The sequence below is a fragment of the Theobroma cacao genome, chromosome 2 (assembly GCF_053813885.1).
Source record: "Theobroma cacao isolate CCN51 chromosome 2, ASM5381388v1, whole genome shotgun sequence".
NCBI classification, from domain to species: Eukaryota; Viridiplantae; Streptophyta; class Magnoliopsida; order Malvales; family Malvaceae; genus Theobroma; species Theobroma cacao.
The window spans coordinates 8401191-8418289 of NC_142640.1; the positions used below are offsets into that span (position 1 = coordinate 8401191).

General features: G+C 35.3%; 1 protein-coding gene across 4 annotated transcripts; it reads right to left on the reverse strand.

Moving 5' to 3' along the window:
* Positions 1-94: 94 nt before the first annotated feature.
* Positions 95-16717, reverse strand: ATM1 (myosin 1). Of its 4 annotated transcripts, XM_088803937.1 has the most exons (27): positions 15288-15683; positions 15067-15168; positions 14844-14987; positions 14598-14748; positions 14468-14495; positions 13398-13563; positions 13204-13267; positions 13065-13078; positions 12888-12972; positions 12398-12501; positions 12144-12282; positions 11341-11459; positions 10425-10577; positions 10216-10305; positions 9450-9527; positions 8627-8785; positions 8234-8440; positions 6827-7032; positions 6505-6640; positions 5565-5694; positions 5322-5468; positions 4745-4812; positions 3544-4193; positions 1244-1296; positions 1009-1144; positions 721-896; positions 95-620 (listed from the first exon to the last, which is right to left on the reverse strand). In XM_088803937.1, exons 1-27 carry the CDS (start codon positions 15666-15668, stop codon positions 97-99), a joined length of 4410 nt encoding a protein of 1469 aa, XP_088660063.1. In that variant the 5' UTR covers positions 15669-15683; the 3' UTR covers positions 95-96. The 4 variants fall into 4 exon arrangements, with proteins under 4 accessions (XP_088660063.1, XP_088660062.1, XP_007043231.2 ...); XM_007043169.3 differs by lacking the exons at positions 95-620; positions 721-896; positions 1009-1144; positions 1244-1296 and adding an exon at positions 16366-16717 and having other exon boundaries at positions 3248-4193; positions 15288-15603; XM_088803935.1 differs by lacking the exons at positions 95-620; positions 721-896; positions 1009-1144; positions 1244-1296 and having other exon boundaries at positions 3248-4193; positions 15067-15165.
* Positions 16718-17099: the final 382 nt, after the last annotated feature.

Sequence of the window (17099 nt, forward strand, 5' to 3'; positions counted from 1 at the left end):
TATACAAACTCCTTTAAAACATGGATGAAACTTCTCACCCACGAAATATTTTGCTGAAATGAAATTCAAAAGGAAAAAAAAAAGATGACAAATATGCTAAACACAATTAACTCTTAATTCACCAAATTCAATACCCAAGACCTGAGTTCGAGAGTAATCATAATCACAAAAATCTACCTGATCTACTACCAGATGGATATGAGTCGTATCAATAGATACTCTACATGTTACTACATTTTGTTCCCCAAATAAAAGAGAACAGTTCTCATAAAAACCATCCTTAGGAGGTAGATTTAGCAAAGAAGACTTTGGAGCTGACACCCTACGTTTACTGCTAGTACTAGAATAGCCTTCCCAGTCTTTCACTGCCAATAACAAACGATGGCGGCGGCCTAGAAGCTCTGACACGTATTTCATATCACCCTCAGCTAGAGCATGTCGAACGCGGGTAGATGAGACTTGTCCTCTCTCTTTCAAGTCACAACGGTCTATATTTCTGGAATCTTGGTGCCTGTCCATGACAGAATTTATTATGTAAGCTCCCATACCAAATTCATCACACAGCCTCACCAGTTCTGAAGCATCACCAGCAGCTTTATAACCAAACCGATAGTTTTCACCTGATCAATTAGCCATAGAGACAAACAATTTCAATATTATCTGGATGAATCTATTTTGAGACAAATAAAACCTTAACAGTTGATACAGCTTTTAGTTTACCTGCCACAACTCCACATACTTGAAGCTCCCCCGCCAGCTTCTCCACAAACTGCCTCGGTGTAAGATGTCTAACACTTGAAAATTGTACCTCGAATTCCCTGGGGATCACATTACCACAACATGGTGCCCAAGAAGAGAGAACACGCTTACGATCACATTTGGCAACTATGGGAGCCCTGTTGAAAACCATTCGCATCAGATATGAAAACCAGCCGTTGGAAGCAACCAAAAGCCTATTTATTTTAGGAAAAAAAAAAGCATCAAGAGGAAAATGGTAGACGACTTTACCTAGGCTCCCAACCAAGGACTTCTGCCATTCCTACAAATGACAAAAGATATGGAGTTCCAACCTTTGATGCTTGAATTGCAAGTTCTCGATGACCGATGTGAAGTGCGTCAAACTTTCCCAATGCAACTATCCCTCCTGGTGGAATGATGCGAACCAATAAAAAAAAAACACTAACACACAAAAATACAAATAATGGTAACATCGAAAAAAAGTAGAAGAAAAGGAAAAAGAAACCTGCCACTGAGGACAATGCTTCAGAAGGGTGCTCATGATCGTCTTCTCGTTGGCTTTACAGAAAAGAAAATTAATCAGATGCTTGAACAAACATGTTATAAACAAGCTAATATACAGGGATTACAATTAATACAAAAACAGAGTACAATTTCAATTTTGAACCATTTCTAACGTTCATTTGATTGAATTTGATTGAAAGTTGAACAAATTGAAGCAAATAGCTAAAATTGTGAACTGAGAACTAAAACAATTTATTACTTCTTTCGAAAGAAAAGAAAAAGGAACCTGAAAGAATCAGGTAGAATAGGAATGTCGCCGGGGGATTTGGACCGAAGACTAGAAGAAGAAACCGAACGGTGTTGAAGACGATGATTGTGATGGTCAACAATTGCGGCGGAGGAGGAGGGAGGTTTCAGGATGAGAGAAGAGAGCTGCACGATTCTGGAGGAGTAGAACCCTAATCCTAAATGTTGATGAGGGATGCGAGAGCCGCCACAGGCCAACATTATCAACTTTGTTCGAGTATCAATTTTCTAAAACCAGAAATGGGGGTTTCAATTTTTCAAACAGTTTTGCCTTTGGGATTTCAATATTTTATTTCATAAAAAACAAAAAGGGGTGGTTCTGCTCACTGCTCTTTCTTCCTCGACATCTACATCTACGTGGTACTAGTAGCAGCAGCTGAGGAGCGGGAGCTAGGGCTTGCGGCTTTGCGCTCCTTTGCACCATTAACGGTTTTGGGGCCTCCATGTGAACCACGTCAGCGGTAAAAGAGCTTTGTGGACCCTACATTTGCATGAGGTCCCGTCAATTTGGAAAACCACGTCAGCATGAGCTTTGGGCCTTCATTTTGGGCTTTTATTTGTTTGGGTAGAGATTTTAGGGTACACTAAAGTAAGGGATGATGTGGAGCAAGGATTGCAGCCCATCTATGCTGTGATTAACGAAAGATAGAAAAAGAAGCTAGAGTCTGCATGCATGCATGCATGAAGTGAACTGCATGTTTTCTCAGTAGTGGGGTCCTTCTCGATCAGTCCACTGGCTAAACATTCTTTCACTGGCGAGCGGTATTTTCGCGTTTTTCATGTGGTTGTCGGGGTAATTTTGAGCTCTTAAGTTTTTCTTTTTTGTTCTCTCTGCCATCAACTGCTTGGATTTGTTTCTCCTTTGTTCGTTTTGGGTCTGCATGTTTTCTCAATAGTAGCGTCCTTCTCAATCAATCTGTCGACTGAACATTCTCTCACCAAGGAGCGCCTTCAGACTCTTCCTTTTTGGAGTGAAGTCTTCAGGGATCCAGCATTGCCGCTTATGGTGGATATTAGATGTGGTAACCCCTCCCTCTATTCAATATATCTGCAAACAGTTGCTATTCATTAATAATTCTTTCAAATTGATGATTGATACGTAAAATGTGAACATGTTAACTTCTGCATAATATTTAGAAATTGATAATTCTATTTTATAGAATTATTTTATTTTAATTTTATTATTAAATATTCGTTAAATTTTTAATTTTTAATTATAATTTAATTATTTTTTTATTAAAATTTTTTAAAATAAGTTATTTTAATTTTATTATTTATAAATTTTTATATTTTTGTAAAAACTAAGAAAATTAAAATTAATTTTAAAAAGTAAGATGTTGAAAAAAATCTACTTACATACATATGTTTTCATGTTTTGATCACAACTTGCGCTGTAAAACTCCAAAAACTGTGATTCTTGAACCATTGAACTCCAAACATTGTGATTTTTAATAAATATAAAAAAAAGTAAAATTTTATTTCTATTTTAGTGAATAATTCAACAACTTATTACGTCATTTCCATTTCATTGCTCGACTCAAAAATAGTTTAGAAAAAGGATCAAAGTCCAAGTACGGGATAAAAGTTGGGGTAAGGGCCGCAGATTGCAAGAATCCCTCGATCCTTGATTGCTTTCCATCGAAGTAGTACAGTGGGGTTCCACGAGCAAGAAGCATGAAAGCAAAATGAAATGGAAATATTGACCAAATAAAACTGTGGGTTTATCAGAGCATTTCACAGCCACAAACAAAGCTCCAACTTTGGGGACATAAGATTAGCATTTCAGTAAGAAAATAATATACATATTTAAATTTTGGGGTGTGCACCTGAATTTACTTGCCTTTTCAGTAACAACAAAACTCTCACAATTTCTCTCTATGCAACAACTCTTGGTTGCCAATAGAAAATGCGGCCAACAGCAACACCGTAACTATAAACCAACTAGAAAGAATAATAATAATAATAATAATAATAATAATCTAAATTTAGTTATACCTTGAGCTGTTCCTCCTGCCCCACCACTTCTTTTTCACCCTGTCAAGTGCACCTTCTTCATTCCCCAGTTTATTCAGTATCACTTTTGTTTCTCGTAATCTTGAAGCATAATCCTTCTTCCATGTTTCAAACATCTGCTTCAACCTTCTAAGCTCACGATCCGGGTTCAGGCTTGCTTCAACCTGACCTGATTTCACCTCCACCAAGAACTTGGCATCATCACCAAAAACTATACTCCTCTGCTCAAATTCCTCCGCCAACCGGCTTATAACACTCAACCCTGCACTCATTGGTCTCAACCCGTTGCTCTCAGGGCCCTTATGGTTACTTCCTGTATCCCAGCTATACTCTCTATCATCACTTGCATTAACTGATGCATCTGAATTTCTCTCTGACTCATCAACTGCTAGGCTCTTCTTTGCAATGGAGAGGCTGGATTGGAGTGACCTCATTTGTTTTTGCCATACCTCTTCCATGGACTTCATCTTTAGCTCATACTCGGACCAACGGCTTTCGTATTGTTGGAGCCGTTGGTGGAGGATGTCATTTTCCTCTTCCTTCTCCCTCAGAGCAGCCTCAGCTTTAAGAACTCGCCGCTGTAGTTCAGCCAGAAATGATGACTTGACAAGCACCTCATCTGATTCATTTGCCTGTATCAGAATTTATAATTATTTAGTGTCTCCAATGCAAATAATATAGTATGGATGAATGCACATATCTTCTACGCAAAAGTTACAACTGATTAAAGCAATCATTCACAACTTATAGAGACTGAATTAGAATTACAATCAGAGAAATACTGAAACTTTTAGACTGCGCATAACAATAAAAACAAAAATAGGCATCATAGAACATTGATATGCAAAATATTGGGATGAACGTTTTTTATGATATTTTTTAGCAAGATTGGACATATACTTTTAGAGCAGTGTGAGTGACTAAAAAGTTTGTAGCGAGGAGACAGAAATTCAAAGCCAAATTTTAGAAGTGTTGGTATTCAATAGCCCCTCCAGCATCATAATAAACTACTGAGTACTGATCGAAGATGTATCATTACAAAAGAAAATGAATGTTTAACATCATTCCCCAAATAAAGTAATAGGGGAATGCTATTTGTTAAACATTAACACAGAATTACATGAAAGATTGAACCATAAGCAAAATTTGTTAACAGTTAAATACAATAGGATAGTCATTGTACCTTGCAGCCCCCAGATGTCAGTAATCCTATATCTCCAGAGCATCTTCTAACCAACCAGCCACGAATAACTGCAGCATAGACATTATCATCAAATTATACAGAATTTTCAGTGACATGATTCTCAATCACTGACTTTACAGAAGAAAAATGCCTAACCTAAACCTGTTTTGTCATATATCTTTCAAGTTTTGGCAGGCAAAATCAAATTTGTCAAATCCACTCACAGAGGGCATTCGATGTAAAAATATTTAATTTACTTAAATGTTTTCCAACCATTTAATGTTTTTGAATATCCTTTTTAAATTTCTAGGGACTTAAATGTTTTCCAACCATTCTTTATAACATTCCTCAGGAGTTATATTAAAAATGCACTTTGATGTATTAGAATATCTAACATAACAAACTGGCAGTTGAAATACAGACACATATTTATCCTCAAATTACCTGACCATGGCAGTCAGAAGCCCAAGCCATTTTCAATTATTTTGAACTCAAGTTTCAAGAAACCACAAAGAGACATTATATTGCTTTGCACTTTTATACTTAAAACTCAAGGGAAAAAAAAAGACCTAAATACCTGATTGTATCACAATTGATGCATGACTAATGTTCTTGAACTTTTTCCTCGCATTCCTGCTTTTAATCTGCTTTTGTATAACAACAGCAGCTCTATGTCTCTGCAGTAAGACAGCATATTCTTTCCTGGTTTTCTCTCCTTTGACAACTGTAGTAAGAGATACAGAAAAATCAGGTCTTTAAGAGTTTCTTATTTTGCTTAAATATAATTTCAAAGCAATTAAAATACAGAAAATTTGAATACATGACTGAAGGGTAGCAATTCCTCTTTGAAGCTCCTTAAAGTAGCAGCGAGCTTGGTGCCCTCTGAAGCAGCTTTGAACACGTAAAATGCCATGAAGAGTATGATTTCTTGTATCCTCAAGAACACCAATCTGCATTGATTATTAATCTTACATGAGTTCATCAAGATCAAGAAAAGATACATGTTGCAGGGAACTTTCAATGTTGATTATCAAGACATATAATAACAGCGTTATACAGTTTATAAAATCTCCTCAAGAACCTCAATCTGCCCAGGTGTCCTTGTTATATCAACTTAATTCAAGGTTATGATGTAGATAGATGTTCCTAAGCATTTCAATTTCCAATTGCTAGTATTGATAGCAATGTTTTCAAAATTGACCTGCCTTCAAATCATTCAAGCCAAGAGTTACAAGGCCAGGGTGTTGGAATTGAGGTCAACTCAAGAGTAAGGAAATGAATGTATTTATATCTATTAAAAAAGTACATATTATGCTTAGTATAATCTTCTTCTTTCGCATGAAAATGTTTCAACTAAGAACTCATGTTAACAGGGTAACAAATTAATTATTCTAGTGCATTATAGATTCTCTTCCAAGCATCTGTTTTTAGTAAAATGAAAAATAACCTATAATGTTTCAAGGATTTTGGGCAAAGATGCTTCAGGGGTAGCCTGGTCTGGGGTAAGACCTGGTTCCTGGGTTTCTGACTTTCTGGTTAAACTAGCAGGTCTGACTGCAATGATTAGTAGTAAATGAATAAATGTAATCAATTATAAGCAGAAACTATCTGGATACATCCAACTAACCCCACTCCTTCCCTTCCATTTTTCCCAAAATAGCCCCACAAAAGAGAAGGAAGGGGGGAGGCAAAAACCAAATAAAAAAAAAAAAAGAGGGTAAACAACACAGAATGAGCCAATCATAATTCTTTTATTATACCTGCCCAGTACGGAAAAACAATTTTGTGTAGCCCACTTGATACATCTCAGGCAAAATGTTGAATTGATGAAGAATTGCAACTGAAACACTAAGTGGATCTTGCGAGGCAACGTTTTCCAGTAGAAGAAAACCATACCTGAGGAAAGATAAAAAACAAACCAACACCACCAGCCATAAACACCCAAAATCCAAAAAAAAAAATTGGAGAAAGAATCAGATACTTGACAAATATGTATGAACTCTCAAAACTGTGTAGAAAGATAAAAAGAAAAGGAAAATGGTCCTCCCTTTGACAAAGAGAAAAGGGTTTCCTCTTCTTTACCTTCTGGCAAACTTCTGGTGAGACATTCTGGTAGGAAAGCCAGATCGTGATATACGAACAACCTCTAGAACTCCACAACATCTCAGCTGCTGCAAAACGAGTCCTTGCTCATATGATCCAGGAGATTGAGAGTTGTTAGGCTTTATACAACGTATGAAATGTGGAGTAGTGCTCTCTAGACGTTGCATTAGTTGGAAGAGTTGACCCTAAATTATAGTAACACAATAAGAGGAATAGAGGATAAATTAACTATAACCTTCAAAAAAGAGTTCTACTCGAAAAGCCATAGACTTTACAAACTATAAACAGTTAAACACTATGATTTCCTAAAGGATAGTTATCTAGTTTCTTTCATTCTCCTCGAAAAATGTCCTACATTAACACAGAAGTTGAATTACTTTTATATGCCAAACATGAAAAAATTTGGATCATTATTTCATCTGAGAATATAGTATGTTCAGTGAAAATAATATTAAAACAAATAATGTAAGAGAAACAGTAATCTGAACCATAGCATGGCAACCTCCTCGGTTATTAGTCTTAAATACATCAGTCACTGGGATTGCTATGCCTCCGGTCCATGGATACAGATTGCCATAAAGGGGAAAAATCAAATTAAGGCACATAAAGGGGAAAACTCAAATCAAACACAAGTGTTAGAAGACTCGCAACAGATTGCCATAAAGGGGAAAAATCAAATTAAGGCACATAAAAGGGAAAAATCAAATTAAACACAAGTGTTAGAAGACTCGCAACTTTTAAAACCATGCATGCCTTGCCTCCAATGAACACTAAAAGTGGACCTCATACTAATAATGAAACAATCATAATTGCCAAAAGCAAAAGAACATAAGAATATAAAGAATGAAACTAGTCTTTCCATTACTGAGGAAAACCAGAATTACATGATTCATGTTTTAGTTGAAAAGGTTGTAAATACAGCACAGTAAACGGTGGATCAAGAGATTTAAATCTAGGCCAGATCAACCAGATGTAAGAATCACAAAGGAGACGATGGACCACCCACCTTGACTTGATCAATATTTCCTTTCACGCAGCCTAAGAAATTGACACAAAACTAAAGGAGGACAAAAGAAACTTCAAGTATAAGACAAAAAATGGCCTATTTTAGCTTAAGACATGTATGAACCTCGTACCCTTGAGCAACAAGCAACAACTTTTGCAAAAGCATCAAAAAATATCATAAGATGTCAAGCAATGGATCAATAGACACACAAATAGAAGTTAAAAACTATCTGGTGCCCTCTATAAAATAGTAAGAATGAGAAAATACAAAATTATTAGCATGTTCAAACTTGTGCACGCAATTTCATAGAAGCTTCTTTCACATATTCATATTTATAATACTGAAGCTAGGGAACACTTGAAATTTGGAAAGGACTTCACCTTAAATTTTGTTGCAACGCTTAGCTTTTGCGAATCTGCACCACCAGCTTTATGTAAAGGACCAACCACAGGCTTCTCAGATTGGTTAAGCATATTTGATGCAAATGTCTGAGGAAGGTGGCATGAGCACGAGGACAGCAGTTGAATTGAATCCAGGTGCAGTAAGTCCCTGTTCTTCTCTAGAAATCCAGTTGTGTCATATGTAACCTGAGTTGGGGACCAAGCAGAACTGTCAAATTGTCAGGTTGCAAGAATAAATAAAAACCGAAAGTGACACAACTTTCTTCCACTGCCAATACTTTCAACAATGAAAAATAGGAGGTGCAGGCAAGCACCTTGAAACACAACAAAGGAAACTGCAATTGACAACAAATGAATCAGAAAGGTATATACCTCTCCTGCAAAATGAGAGACAGTGAAAGCTTTTTCTCGCTCTCCCCTAAAACAAGGATTAGAATTTAGATGCTGCTTGAGCTTGTTGGCAAATGTGAAATCACTGCCATTTGGAAAAGTGGACTCCTCATCTAACAGAGACAATAATCCCAAAGGTTTCTGCATAAAACTAAGAAAATATCAGTAATAGAGGCAAAGAAGCACATTCTATTCATTGATGCTGCAAAGAATTAAAGATATCAGTAGCAGAGGCAGGCATCAAATTTTGGTTAAATTATTTTTGTCATTCTTAAAATTTCTACCTTCAACTCCTTCCAAAAGATGGGGAAAGTTAAATTAAAAAAAACAGGAATCCAATATACATGCTTAGCATATTAATAACATAATATACACAAGATATGCATGTACATTCTTTGATCTAATGCCAAAGAAAATGTAAACAAGAATTACAATTTGGTAGGGAAAAATGAAAAGAAGCTTCCAAAACCCAATGCAATATGAATAATTTGAGATGCTATCAGAGAAAAAGAATGTCTTAGTATATCATGCATAAGATGCAAAAGCAACTTTTGTTGAACCAAATGACAGGAGTGGAGAAAAATACCATGTAAGCTAATTTTTCATTTTAAAATTCTAAGATAACTCATCCTTTTTTACGCAATTAAACTTGAAAGGTTATGAGCCATGACAAACAACAAGATCAGAATAACATCAAAGCACGACAAGCCCTAGAGGATCTTGCAGTAACGACATTATCTCTTATACCAAGAACAAAGAAGGAAAGCATATTGTGAAGCTGAAGCATAAAAAATGAACTCCTTACCTTTTCAAAAAGATTAAGACAATCTTGGTTGTCATCAAAATCAACTTTCGCCCAGTCAATGCCATCTTGGATATATTCCTGGAAGGGCAAAAAAAAGGATCAAGAATCATAGTGAAATTCACACGTCTTGTTTGAATGAAATTACATTATTCTCAAACAACACTTATTGACCAGAGCCAATGCAAAGCAATATATTATTATCTTTTAATAAAAAGATTTATTCAAGAGTTAAAACTTTTCTTGAGCAAAAGATGTTTCAGCATTCTTCATTAGTTCGTGATGAAGAAAGTTTATGAAATCCACCACTTTGACTGCATATTTCAATCATCATTAATTATCCAAAAAGGTAGTTTCAATCATCATCACTGAAGATTCAATGATTCATTACTACGATAACTCTTCCCTGCCAAAGAATGTAAAGCTTATGGTATGAAAGAGGTTATTTGCAAGGAAAAACGTAAAATGTAACAACACATTATCAATAGCAGAGTTTTGAGCTTCTTGTGTCCAAAAGTGGGAAAACTGTAATTTTAGTCATTACTTCAGAGTAATTCATATTATTTTGAAGCTGCTGTTGCACATTATTTGTAATTCATATTATTTTGAAGCTGCTATTGCACATTATTTACGCAGTGCAAAACATACCAGCTCTAAATGGTTGAAGAAATAAATTAAGTTCTGGTAATGTTATATAAGTGCCATGATAATTCAGATCAATAACTTTAAAATCTTAATTTAATCATATAATACAGAAAATACAAGGTACCTCCTGCTCCAACTTGAATAAATGACGATTAAAATGCTGCTGCAATCTCTCATTTGCATAATTAATGCAGAACTGCTCAAAACTATTTCTCTGTAAAAGGAAATCACGTTGAATGAACAACTAAACAAAGGTCAATTTGGACATACATAGAGCCACAGAGAGCAAGAGAAAGAGAGAGATAAGAGAGTCAAAGTATTACTGAAACATACATCAAATGATTCAAAGCCATAAATATCAAGAATGCTGATAGATCTGCCAGTTCGCCTCTTCCCAACAGCAAGTGATTTGTTAATTTGTTCTACCAGCCACTCAAACAAACAAGCATAAATTGATTTTGCCAAGGCATCTCTTGTGTCAATTGCCTGAAAATTAAAGAATGTGTTGATTATAAATGTCAGAAAGTCTTAATATTTGAATATAAATAAAATCACTTCCAACTGTAACTGGATAGACTCTAGGACAATCATCAGTCAGACAGAGGTTCATAAACTAACAATGGAGGTCAGAATCCCAAATAGTTTCAACTTTTGACACCACATTACGATGTAGAAGCAAGCAGTTTAGAAATTTAGCGAAAATGAAGTGTCATGTATGAAACACACAGCCAAATATAATAATGATATAATTTAACTCATTCTGTAGAAATGAAAGAAAGTGAGTAAACTCTAGCAATTATAAATTCCATGCTTATTTTCGATATGCAAGGGCAGCAGTACTGTGAACCCAATAATATTTGGTTCTCTAATTTGATTCTTCAAAAACATGACAGAGCAATCAATCCCTGTTAATTCCCATAATTATGGCATTAATTAAGTGATTTCCCTCAATGACAAGGAGATTTGGACATAAAGTCACATAGAATGAGAACAATATTTGGTATCAAAGCAACTCTAGCCTTCTTCCAGCCAGCTTCAATAAACAGACAAGTCTTCAAATGAGACACATGAAAGCCATGAGTTAAAAAGAGAGCATGTCACAGAAATGTTATTGAAACGATAAGCATGGAAAAATGTTTTATCCGTAGAAACCATCTTTGACATGCTCTACCTTAAACTGAGATCGAATGCTTACGACTCTTATGACCTACCAACAAAATATAGTATTTCTACACAGAAGGATTGTTACCTGTGATAGTGTTAGTTTTTGGACAATATTATCATTACCAACTCTCATTTTGCGAATTGATAAAGCCAGATTAAGCTCCGCATTGTCACATCCAATCAACTTAGCAACATTGATTAGACCTGAAAAGTAATATTATAGCCTTCAGAGAGATCAGATGAAGCTCAAGCAAACACAACATGAATAAAATAATGAAGACAACCATTTTTGTAGCAAAAACATTGACATATCAGACCAATGGACAAAATGAAAGAAGGCATATCAGCAGCGCTAAAAAGGAAGAAGAGATAAGAGGCAAAAAGCAATTGCCTATTAGAATGGAAATATAAATAAAAACTAAAAAAGAGAAAATCTAGTATACAGGACACCATATCTTGAATCTGGCACAATGTACTGCTGCCAAAAAGAGAAACCTGCCAGTAAAATCATTAAAACAACAAACAGGTGTAACAAACAAATTGGTCTCTAATACCATTTTTTAAGCATCCAACCTAAAATTAACTGGCAATAGTTAAGATACTTAAATATTAAGCCACAGCAAACTCTAAACTTAACCAATGGGGGATAACACCACTCAATGGATTTCTCCTATGTCCCCATTTCATTTTTCCCTTTCCTAGTAAAGTCTATTTTTAGGAAGGAGGAGTTTGGAGGGGAAGATAGAGGCAAGGTTGTTGGCTGAGTTTCCGAACATTTATGAAGGGTCACAGGTATAATAACAACAGTAATAAAGCTGTAAAACTTAAGAAATATTATGGCAATTCAGGTAGTAAGAGTCTTTATAGTGGTCGTCAGAAATATCTTACTTTCATCTGCCACAGCTTCAACATGGTTTTCATTATCAATGATGGTGAATGAGACATTTCCCAGCCACAGAACTGCAGCAAGCATTGCAAAGACACTCTCTTGGTCTTCTTTGCTAACATGGACAACATCCAAAGCTTCCTGAAATTAGACACATAAAAAATTACATGCCAATTACTTTCTCAGTTTTAAGTATGAATCATAACAAATTACTAAATGGATAGAAGAGACATATTCATGAAAAACAAGCAAGTACCTTAACAATGCGAAATTGTTCAGCATCATCAACCCCAGCAATAGAATAGCAATTACTCTGCTTCAAATATTTATACTCATCCACATCCATCAAATTCAGCTTCTCTGTATGCCAGAATTGAATGAAAAGAGGCAAAGAACATAATTTAGTAGGGCAAAAGATTGAACATAATTCTTCATAATATATATAATTAGGAGATTATTTCCAGAAACTAACAGCATAAAAGGGAAGATAACAACTAAGCTAGTTATCTCAAGAATACTTTTATACTATCAGATTTAGGAGAGTCAAAACCATAACACATAGATTTCCAGGCCATCATAATAGCAAACTCTAATCTGCTATTATCAAAAAGCATACCTTAAGACAAGTTCACAGATGAATAAACCATAAGCAATCTAGCAAAAAAGACCAAACTTGTATCCCTAGCAGTTGCCAACAGGAAGTTTATTTAGACCAAAAAAAAATAAAGACAGCAAGCAATCACTACCTCTAAGAGCACGAGGAGCACCAGCACAAAGCTGATAAAATATATGGTAAGACCTTTCTCCCTCTGCACATTGGACCACTCTAGACTGTTCATACAATAGACTAAATTAGCAACTCATACCTAGAAAAATAATAGATCTAATGGCACAGAAGAACAAGGTGTGTTACAAACAATTACCTTCTCTAGTAAAACTGCCCAATTATAGAGAAAAAACAAATTCAAGCTTGATGTTAGTTACAAATTTCAGGAAGAAAAACATAATATGCTCAAATAAATAAATTTTATCTCAGGATCTCAGCAGTCAAAAGAAGCTTACAAGTTTGAATCTTGGCCCCAGATATTTTTCCAGTTTCACTAAAGTGGATTTCAATCAACTTCCCCTAAGAAATATTCACCCAAATTATCAGTACTTGAAGGCCATCTCATCAAATTTCACAATTGCTAACATTCTACGCAAATTGATAAAATCAAAGAAAACCTTCGATAGCCATGAAAGAACAGGGAACTTACAAAGCGGCTGGAGTTGTCATTTCTTAACGTTTTTGCATTACCAAATGCTTCTAAGATTGGATTGGTCTTCAATATTTCATACTCTATTCCACTCCCGCCACCAAGAGCTGCCAAATATTGCATTGCTATCTTTGCTGTCTCAGTTTTTCCTGCTCCACTCTCACCACTAGACAAGAAAATGGCAACACAAGCATTACATGAATAGCCACATGCTATAAAAACAAAACAAAACTAGCTGTAATAAATCCCTGCAATGCGCTCCAATAATTATGATCAGATATTTTAGTATACAATGATTAAAAAGGTAATTTACTCAAATGAAATTTAAGGTTTACATTCCACATCACGCATGTGCCGAACTGACTTAAAGAGCACAGCTACCGAAAAGTAAATACAGGGGATGCAAGTCAGACTGTCAGAGAACAAAATATTACACATCCAAAGACAATAAAGAGTCTATGCAAAGATATATAGCACTAAACCCAAAAGTAGGAAAAATAAAGAGAATCTCCTTCACAACTTACAAAAGGTTCAAAAAGGGGAACCACCCAAAAATAACATATGCCTCCATTGGTAAAATGCAACTGTAAATACTTAACTAACTTAGACTCAACCTTCAACATCATAAACATAGAGGAAGTCAAAACCGAAAGCACTGACTTAATAGACAGCAAAGTTAGAGGTAGTCCTTCAATAACTCTAGTCCCCTTTCATATCTTAATAGTTGCACATCCTAACTCAATAAAAATATTAGTAGCAGAAAGAGTTGGCATGCATGTCCCAGCATCGGACAAGCCATGAACATTTTAGTATTTGATCATCCTTGTCACCACAGAGAGCAGAGCTACACAAAAAAGCATCTTTATAGCCAAAAGAGAAACTCGTTGCTTCCATAGGCAAACTATGATATATTTATTCAACAATCATCCACAAAATGTGTTAGTAGTTTCCATTCTCAAAATACCAAATAAAGAAGACATCCATACAGTACACAGCTAAAATAAAATTGGTGGAATCCATGTAAAGAAATATACTCAGAGAAGGAAAAAGAAAGGAGAGAGAAAACCAACCTTATGATGATAGATTGATTCACTTCATCTGCAAATGAAAGCAAGAACCATATTAAAACTGTAAATCATGACACTAACAAAGTTAATAAAAAGAAAAACCAATCGAACAATGTTAAAAAACTGCACGTACCTCGTATCATTTCCCGGATGGCTGTGTCTGCAATCGCATAGACATGCGGGCTTTCGATCGATTTATTCTTGTATGCTTCAACGTAGTCATTTCCATATAAAGAAACTTCTTTAAAAGGATTGATAGCAACCAAAACTGGTCCTGCTTTTGTCTAAATTGAACATGATTATAACAATAACGACATTAGCAAAACACCTACCTTCAGGTGAAGGTTTAAAAATTGATAAAATAATTGTGAGCTCTTACGTATATCATATCTCGATTGTATCTATATTGGAGATTGAACAAAACTGAAGGCTCATTTAAATAACTAAGTTGCATGAGATCATCCACACCATCAAGGATATCAGGATTTGCAGGTATCAAACTTTCAGAATTCACCTTTAAAACCTACAATGAGGATACAAGTAAATGAATCAAATATCTACTTAACATACGAACACATACTGTTTTCTTAATATTTGCTTACTTTCCCATCAGGAAGTGAAATAACTGACTCAGTCCCTGAAGTTGACATAATCCTCCCCAGCTCCCAATTCCCATTTGGAAGTTGAAACCAAGACTGCACCTTCTGAGACAGCAAGATTAAGTAATTCAGTAGTTGAGCAAGAGAGCTACCAGAAACTTAAGACTAGATCCTGTCAAAGCCAGAAGGGCTAACCTAATATCAAACCAAGTGTCACAAATTACCTTTTTTGTAGCATAGGAAGTTATGTCACTCCACCTACGTTCGATGTTAGATTTCGAGACTGAAGGTAATGTTGCTGCAGCAGAGTCCAAGTCTTCATCACCCACAGAAGAAGGCCTCTCCTCAACCAACACAGTATTCCCACTATATGGTGAATCCTCATTGGCCTGATCAGTATCAGCAACACCATTTTCAACTCTATCAACAACCTTGCCCCCTGAATCACCATTTTCAGGGGCGCTCAAGCTTGCTACACTATTGTTTCCTGAATTTACATCCGCATATCCACTGGGAGCGGAAGTTGGAGAACCCATGAACCTAAAATCAACAGGCAAAGATTTAGTAAGCCGGTGGGAAGGAGGAACCCCAGTTTTCTGAGACATTTTCTCCTAAGTGTTTCACAACCCTGAGGTTTGAGCTTTAAGAGGAAGTATCAAATAAAGGTTGAGATCAAAAAAGCAAACTTTTTTCAGTTTTCACCAAAAGTTTTATCTAGCTTTAGTATAAGACCCCACTTGAAGACTTATCCAGGCAATGCAAATGGCGGGGACCATTGTTTAAGACACAGACCCTAGTGCTCAACAATCCTCAGTCACCATTAACAAGCTCAAGGCATAAATGGTTAAAGCTTCAACCATCACAACTAGAATTCACTTTACATTAAACAGTTTGAAACATCACAACTTCATATAAACGTTCAGCAAATTTAAAACCTCGATCTAATATAACTTAATATTTCTTCAAATCTTAAGCCAAACGTACAAGCTTCATAGAATTTCACTACCCTTTTCATAAATAGACCTTTCCATTTGGCTGATTAGAAAATACAAGAAATTATGTAAATAATCTAAAAAAACAAAGAAATAAATAACTACACAAAAATTTCAAAGTAGAACAATAGAATTGTCAAAATTAGAAACTTTTTCCTTCACCTTCCTCTATTTTCTCAGCAAACAAGCAAATAATAAGCCTAAAAACCACAAAATCTACCAAATCTAAACCGATCCAAGCAAGCCAAGTACATAACAAACAAAAAAAAGAGAGAAACGAAAGCAGGAAGATAAAAATTTCTTGACTTACCTGAAGAAAAAAAAGATAACAACTACTTCGAATCCAAGTGAGTACTTGAAAGCTTCGATCGATCTCAAAACCCTAGAAAACGTTCGAGATTCCAAATAATTAAGACTACTAAAGAAGAAGAAGATAAAAATGCCGGAAAAAGCAAAGTTTTCTCTTTTTAAGTTAAAGCCTTAAAAAGAAGCGAAGTGTATATACTGTTTCAAAAGAGTAGAATGATGGTTTAAGGGGGCTGTTTGGTTTCTGAGAAAGTGCAGAGAGGAAAAAAAAATCAAATAGAAAATTCAAAGGCGTTAGGAGAGGGATGCAGCTTTTTTGCTTGTCTCTCTGTTTTTCTCTGCTTCACACATAAAAAAGAAAATGCATATTTTTTTTTAAATATTCATGGTTTGTTTTTTATTTTTTTTTATTTTTCTTTTCCCTCAAAATTTTTGAATTTTGGAGGCTTTTAATTACCGGATACCGTCATGCCGACCGTATTCAAAAGAAGATTTTTAACGTTTTACGAATTTCAGGTAGAAAGACGATTTTGCCACTTTTTATGTTTTGAAACATTGGCGCCTTGGCCTTCAAATTGTTTTGACTATTCTTTTGAATCTTTATGTGGAAATATTCTTTGGTAAAAAAGATAGACAAGCTATTGCTCTTTCCTAATTTACCCCAAACAATAGCACATTTTACCATCCATTAATAAAACCATCATCTTGTTTTTTTTATAAATTAAATTAATTCATTAT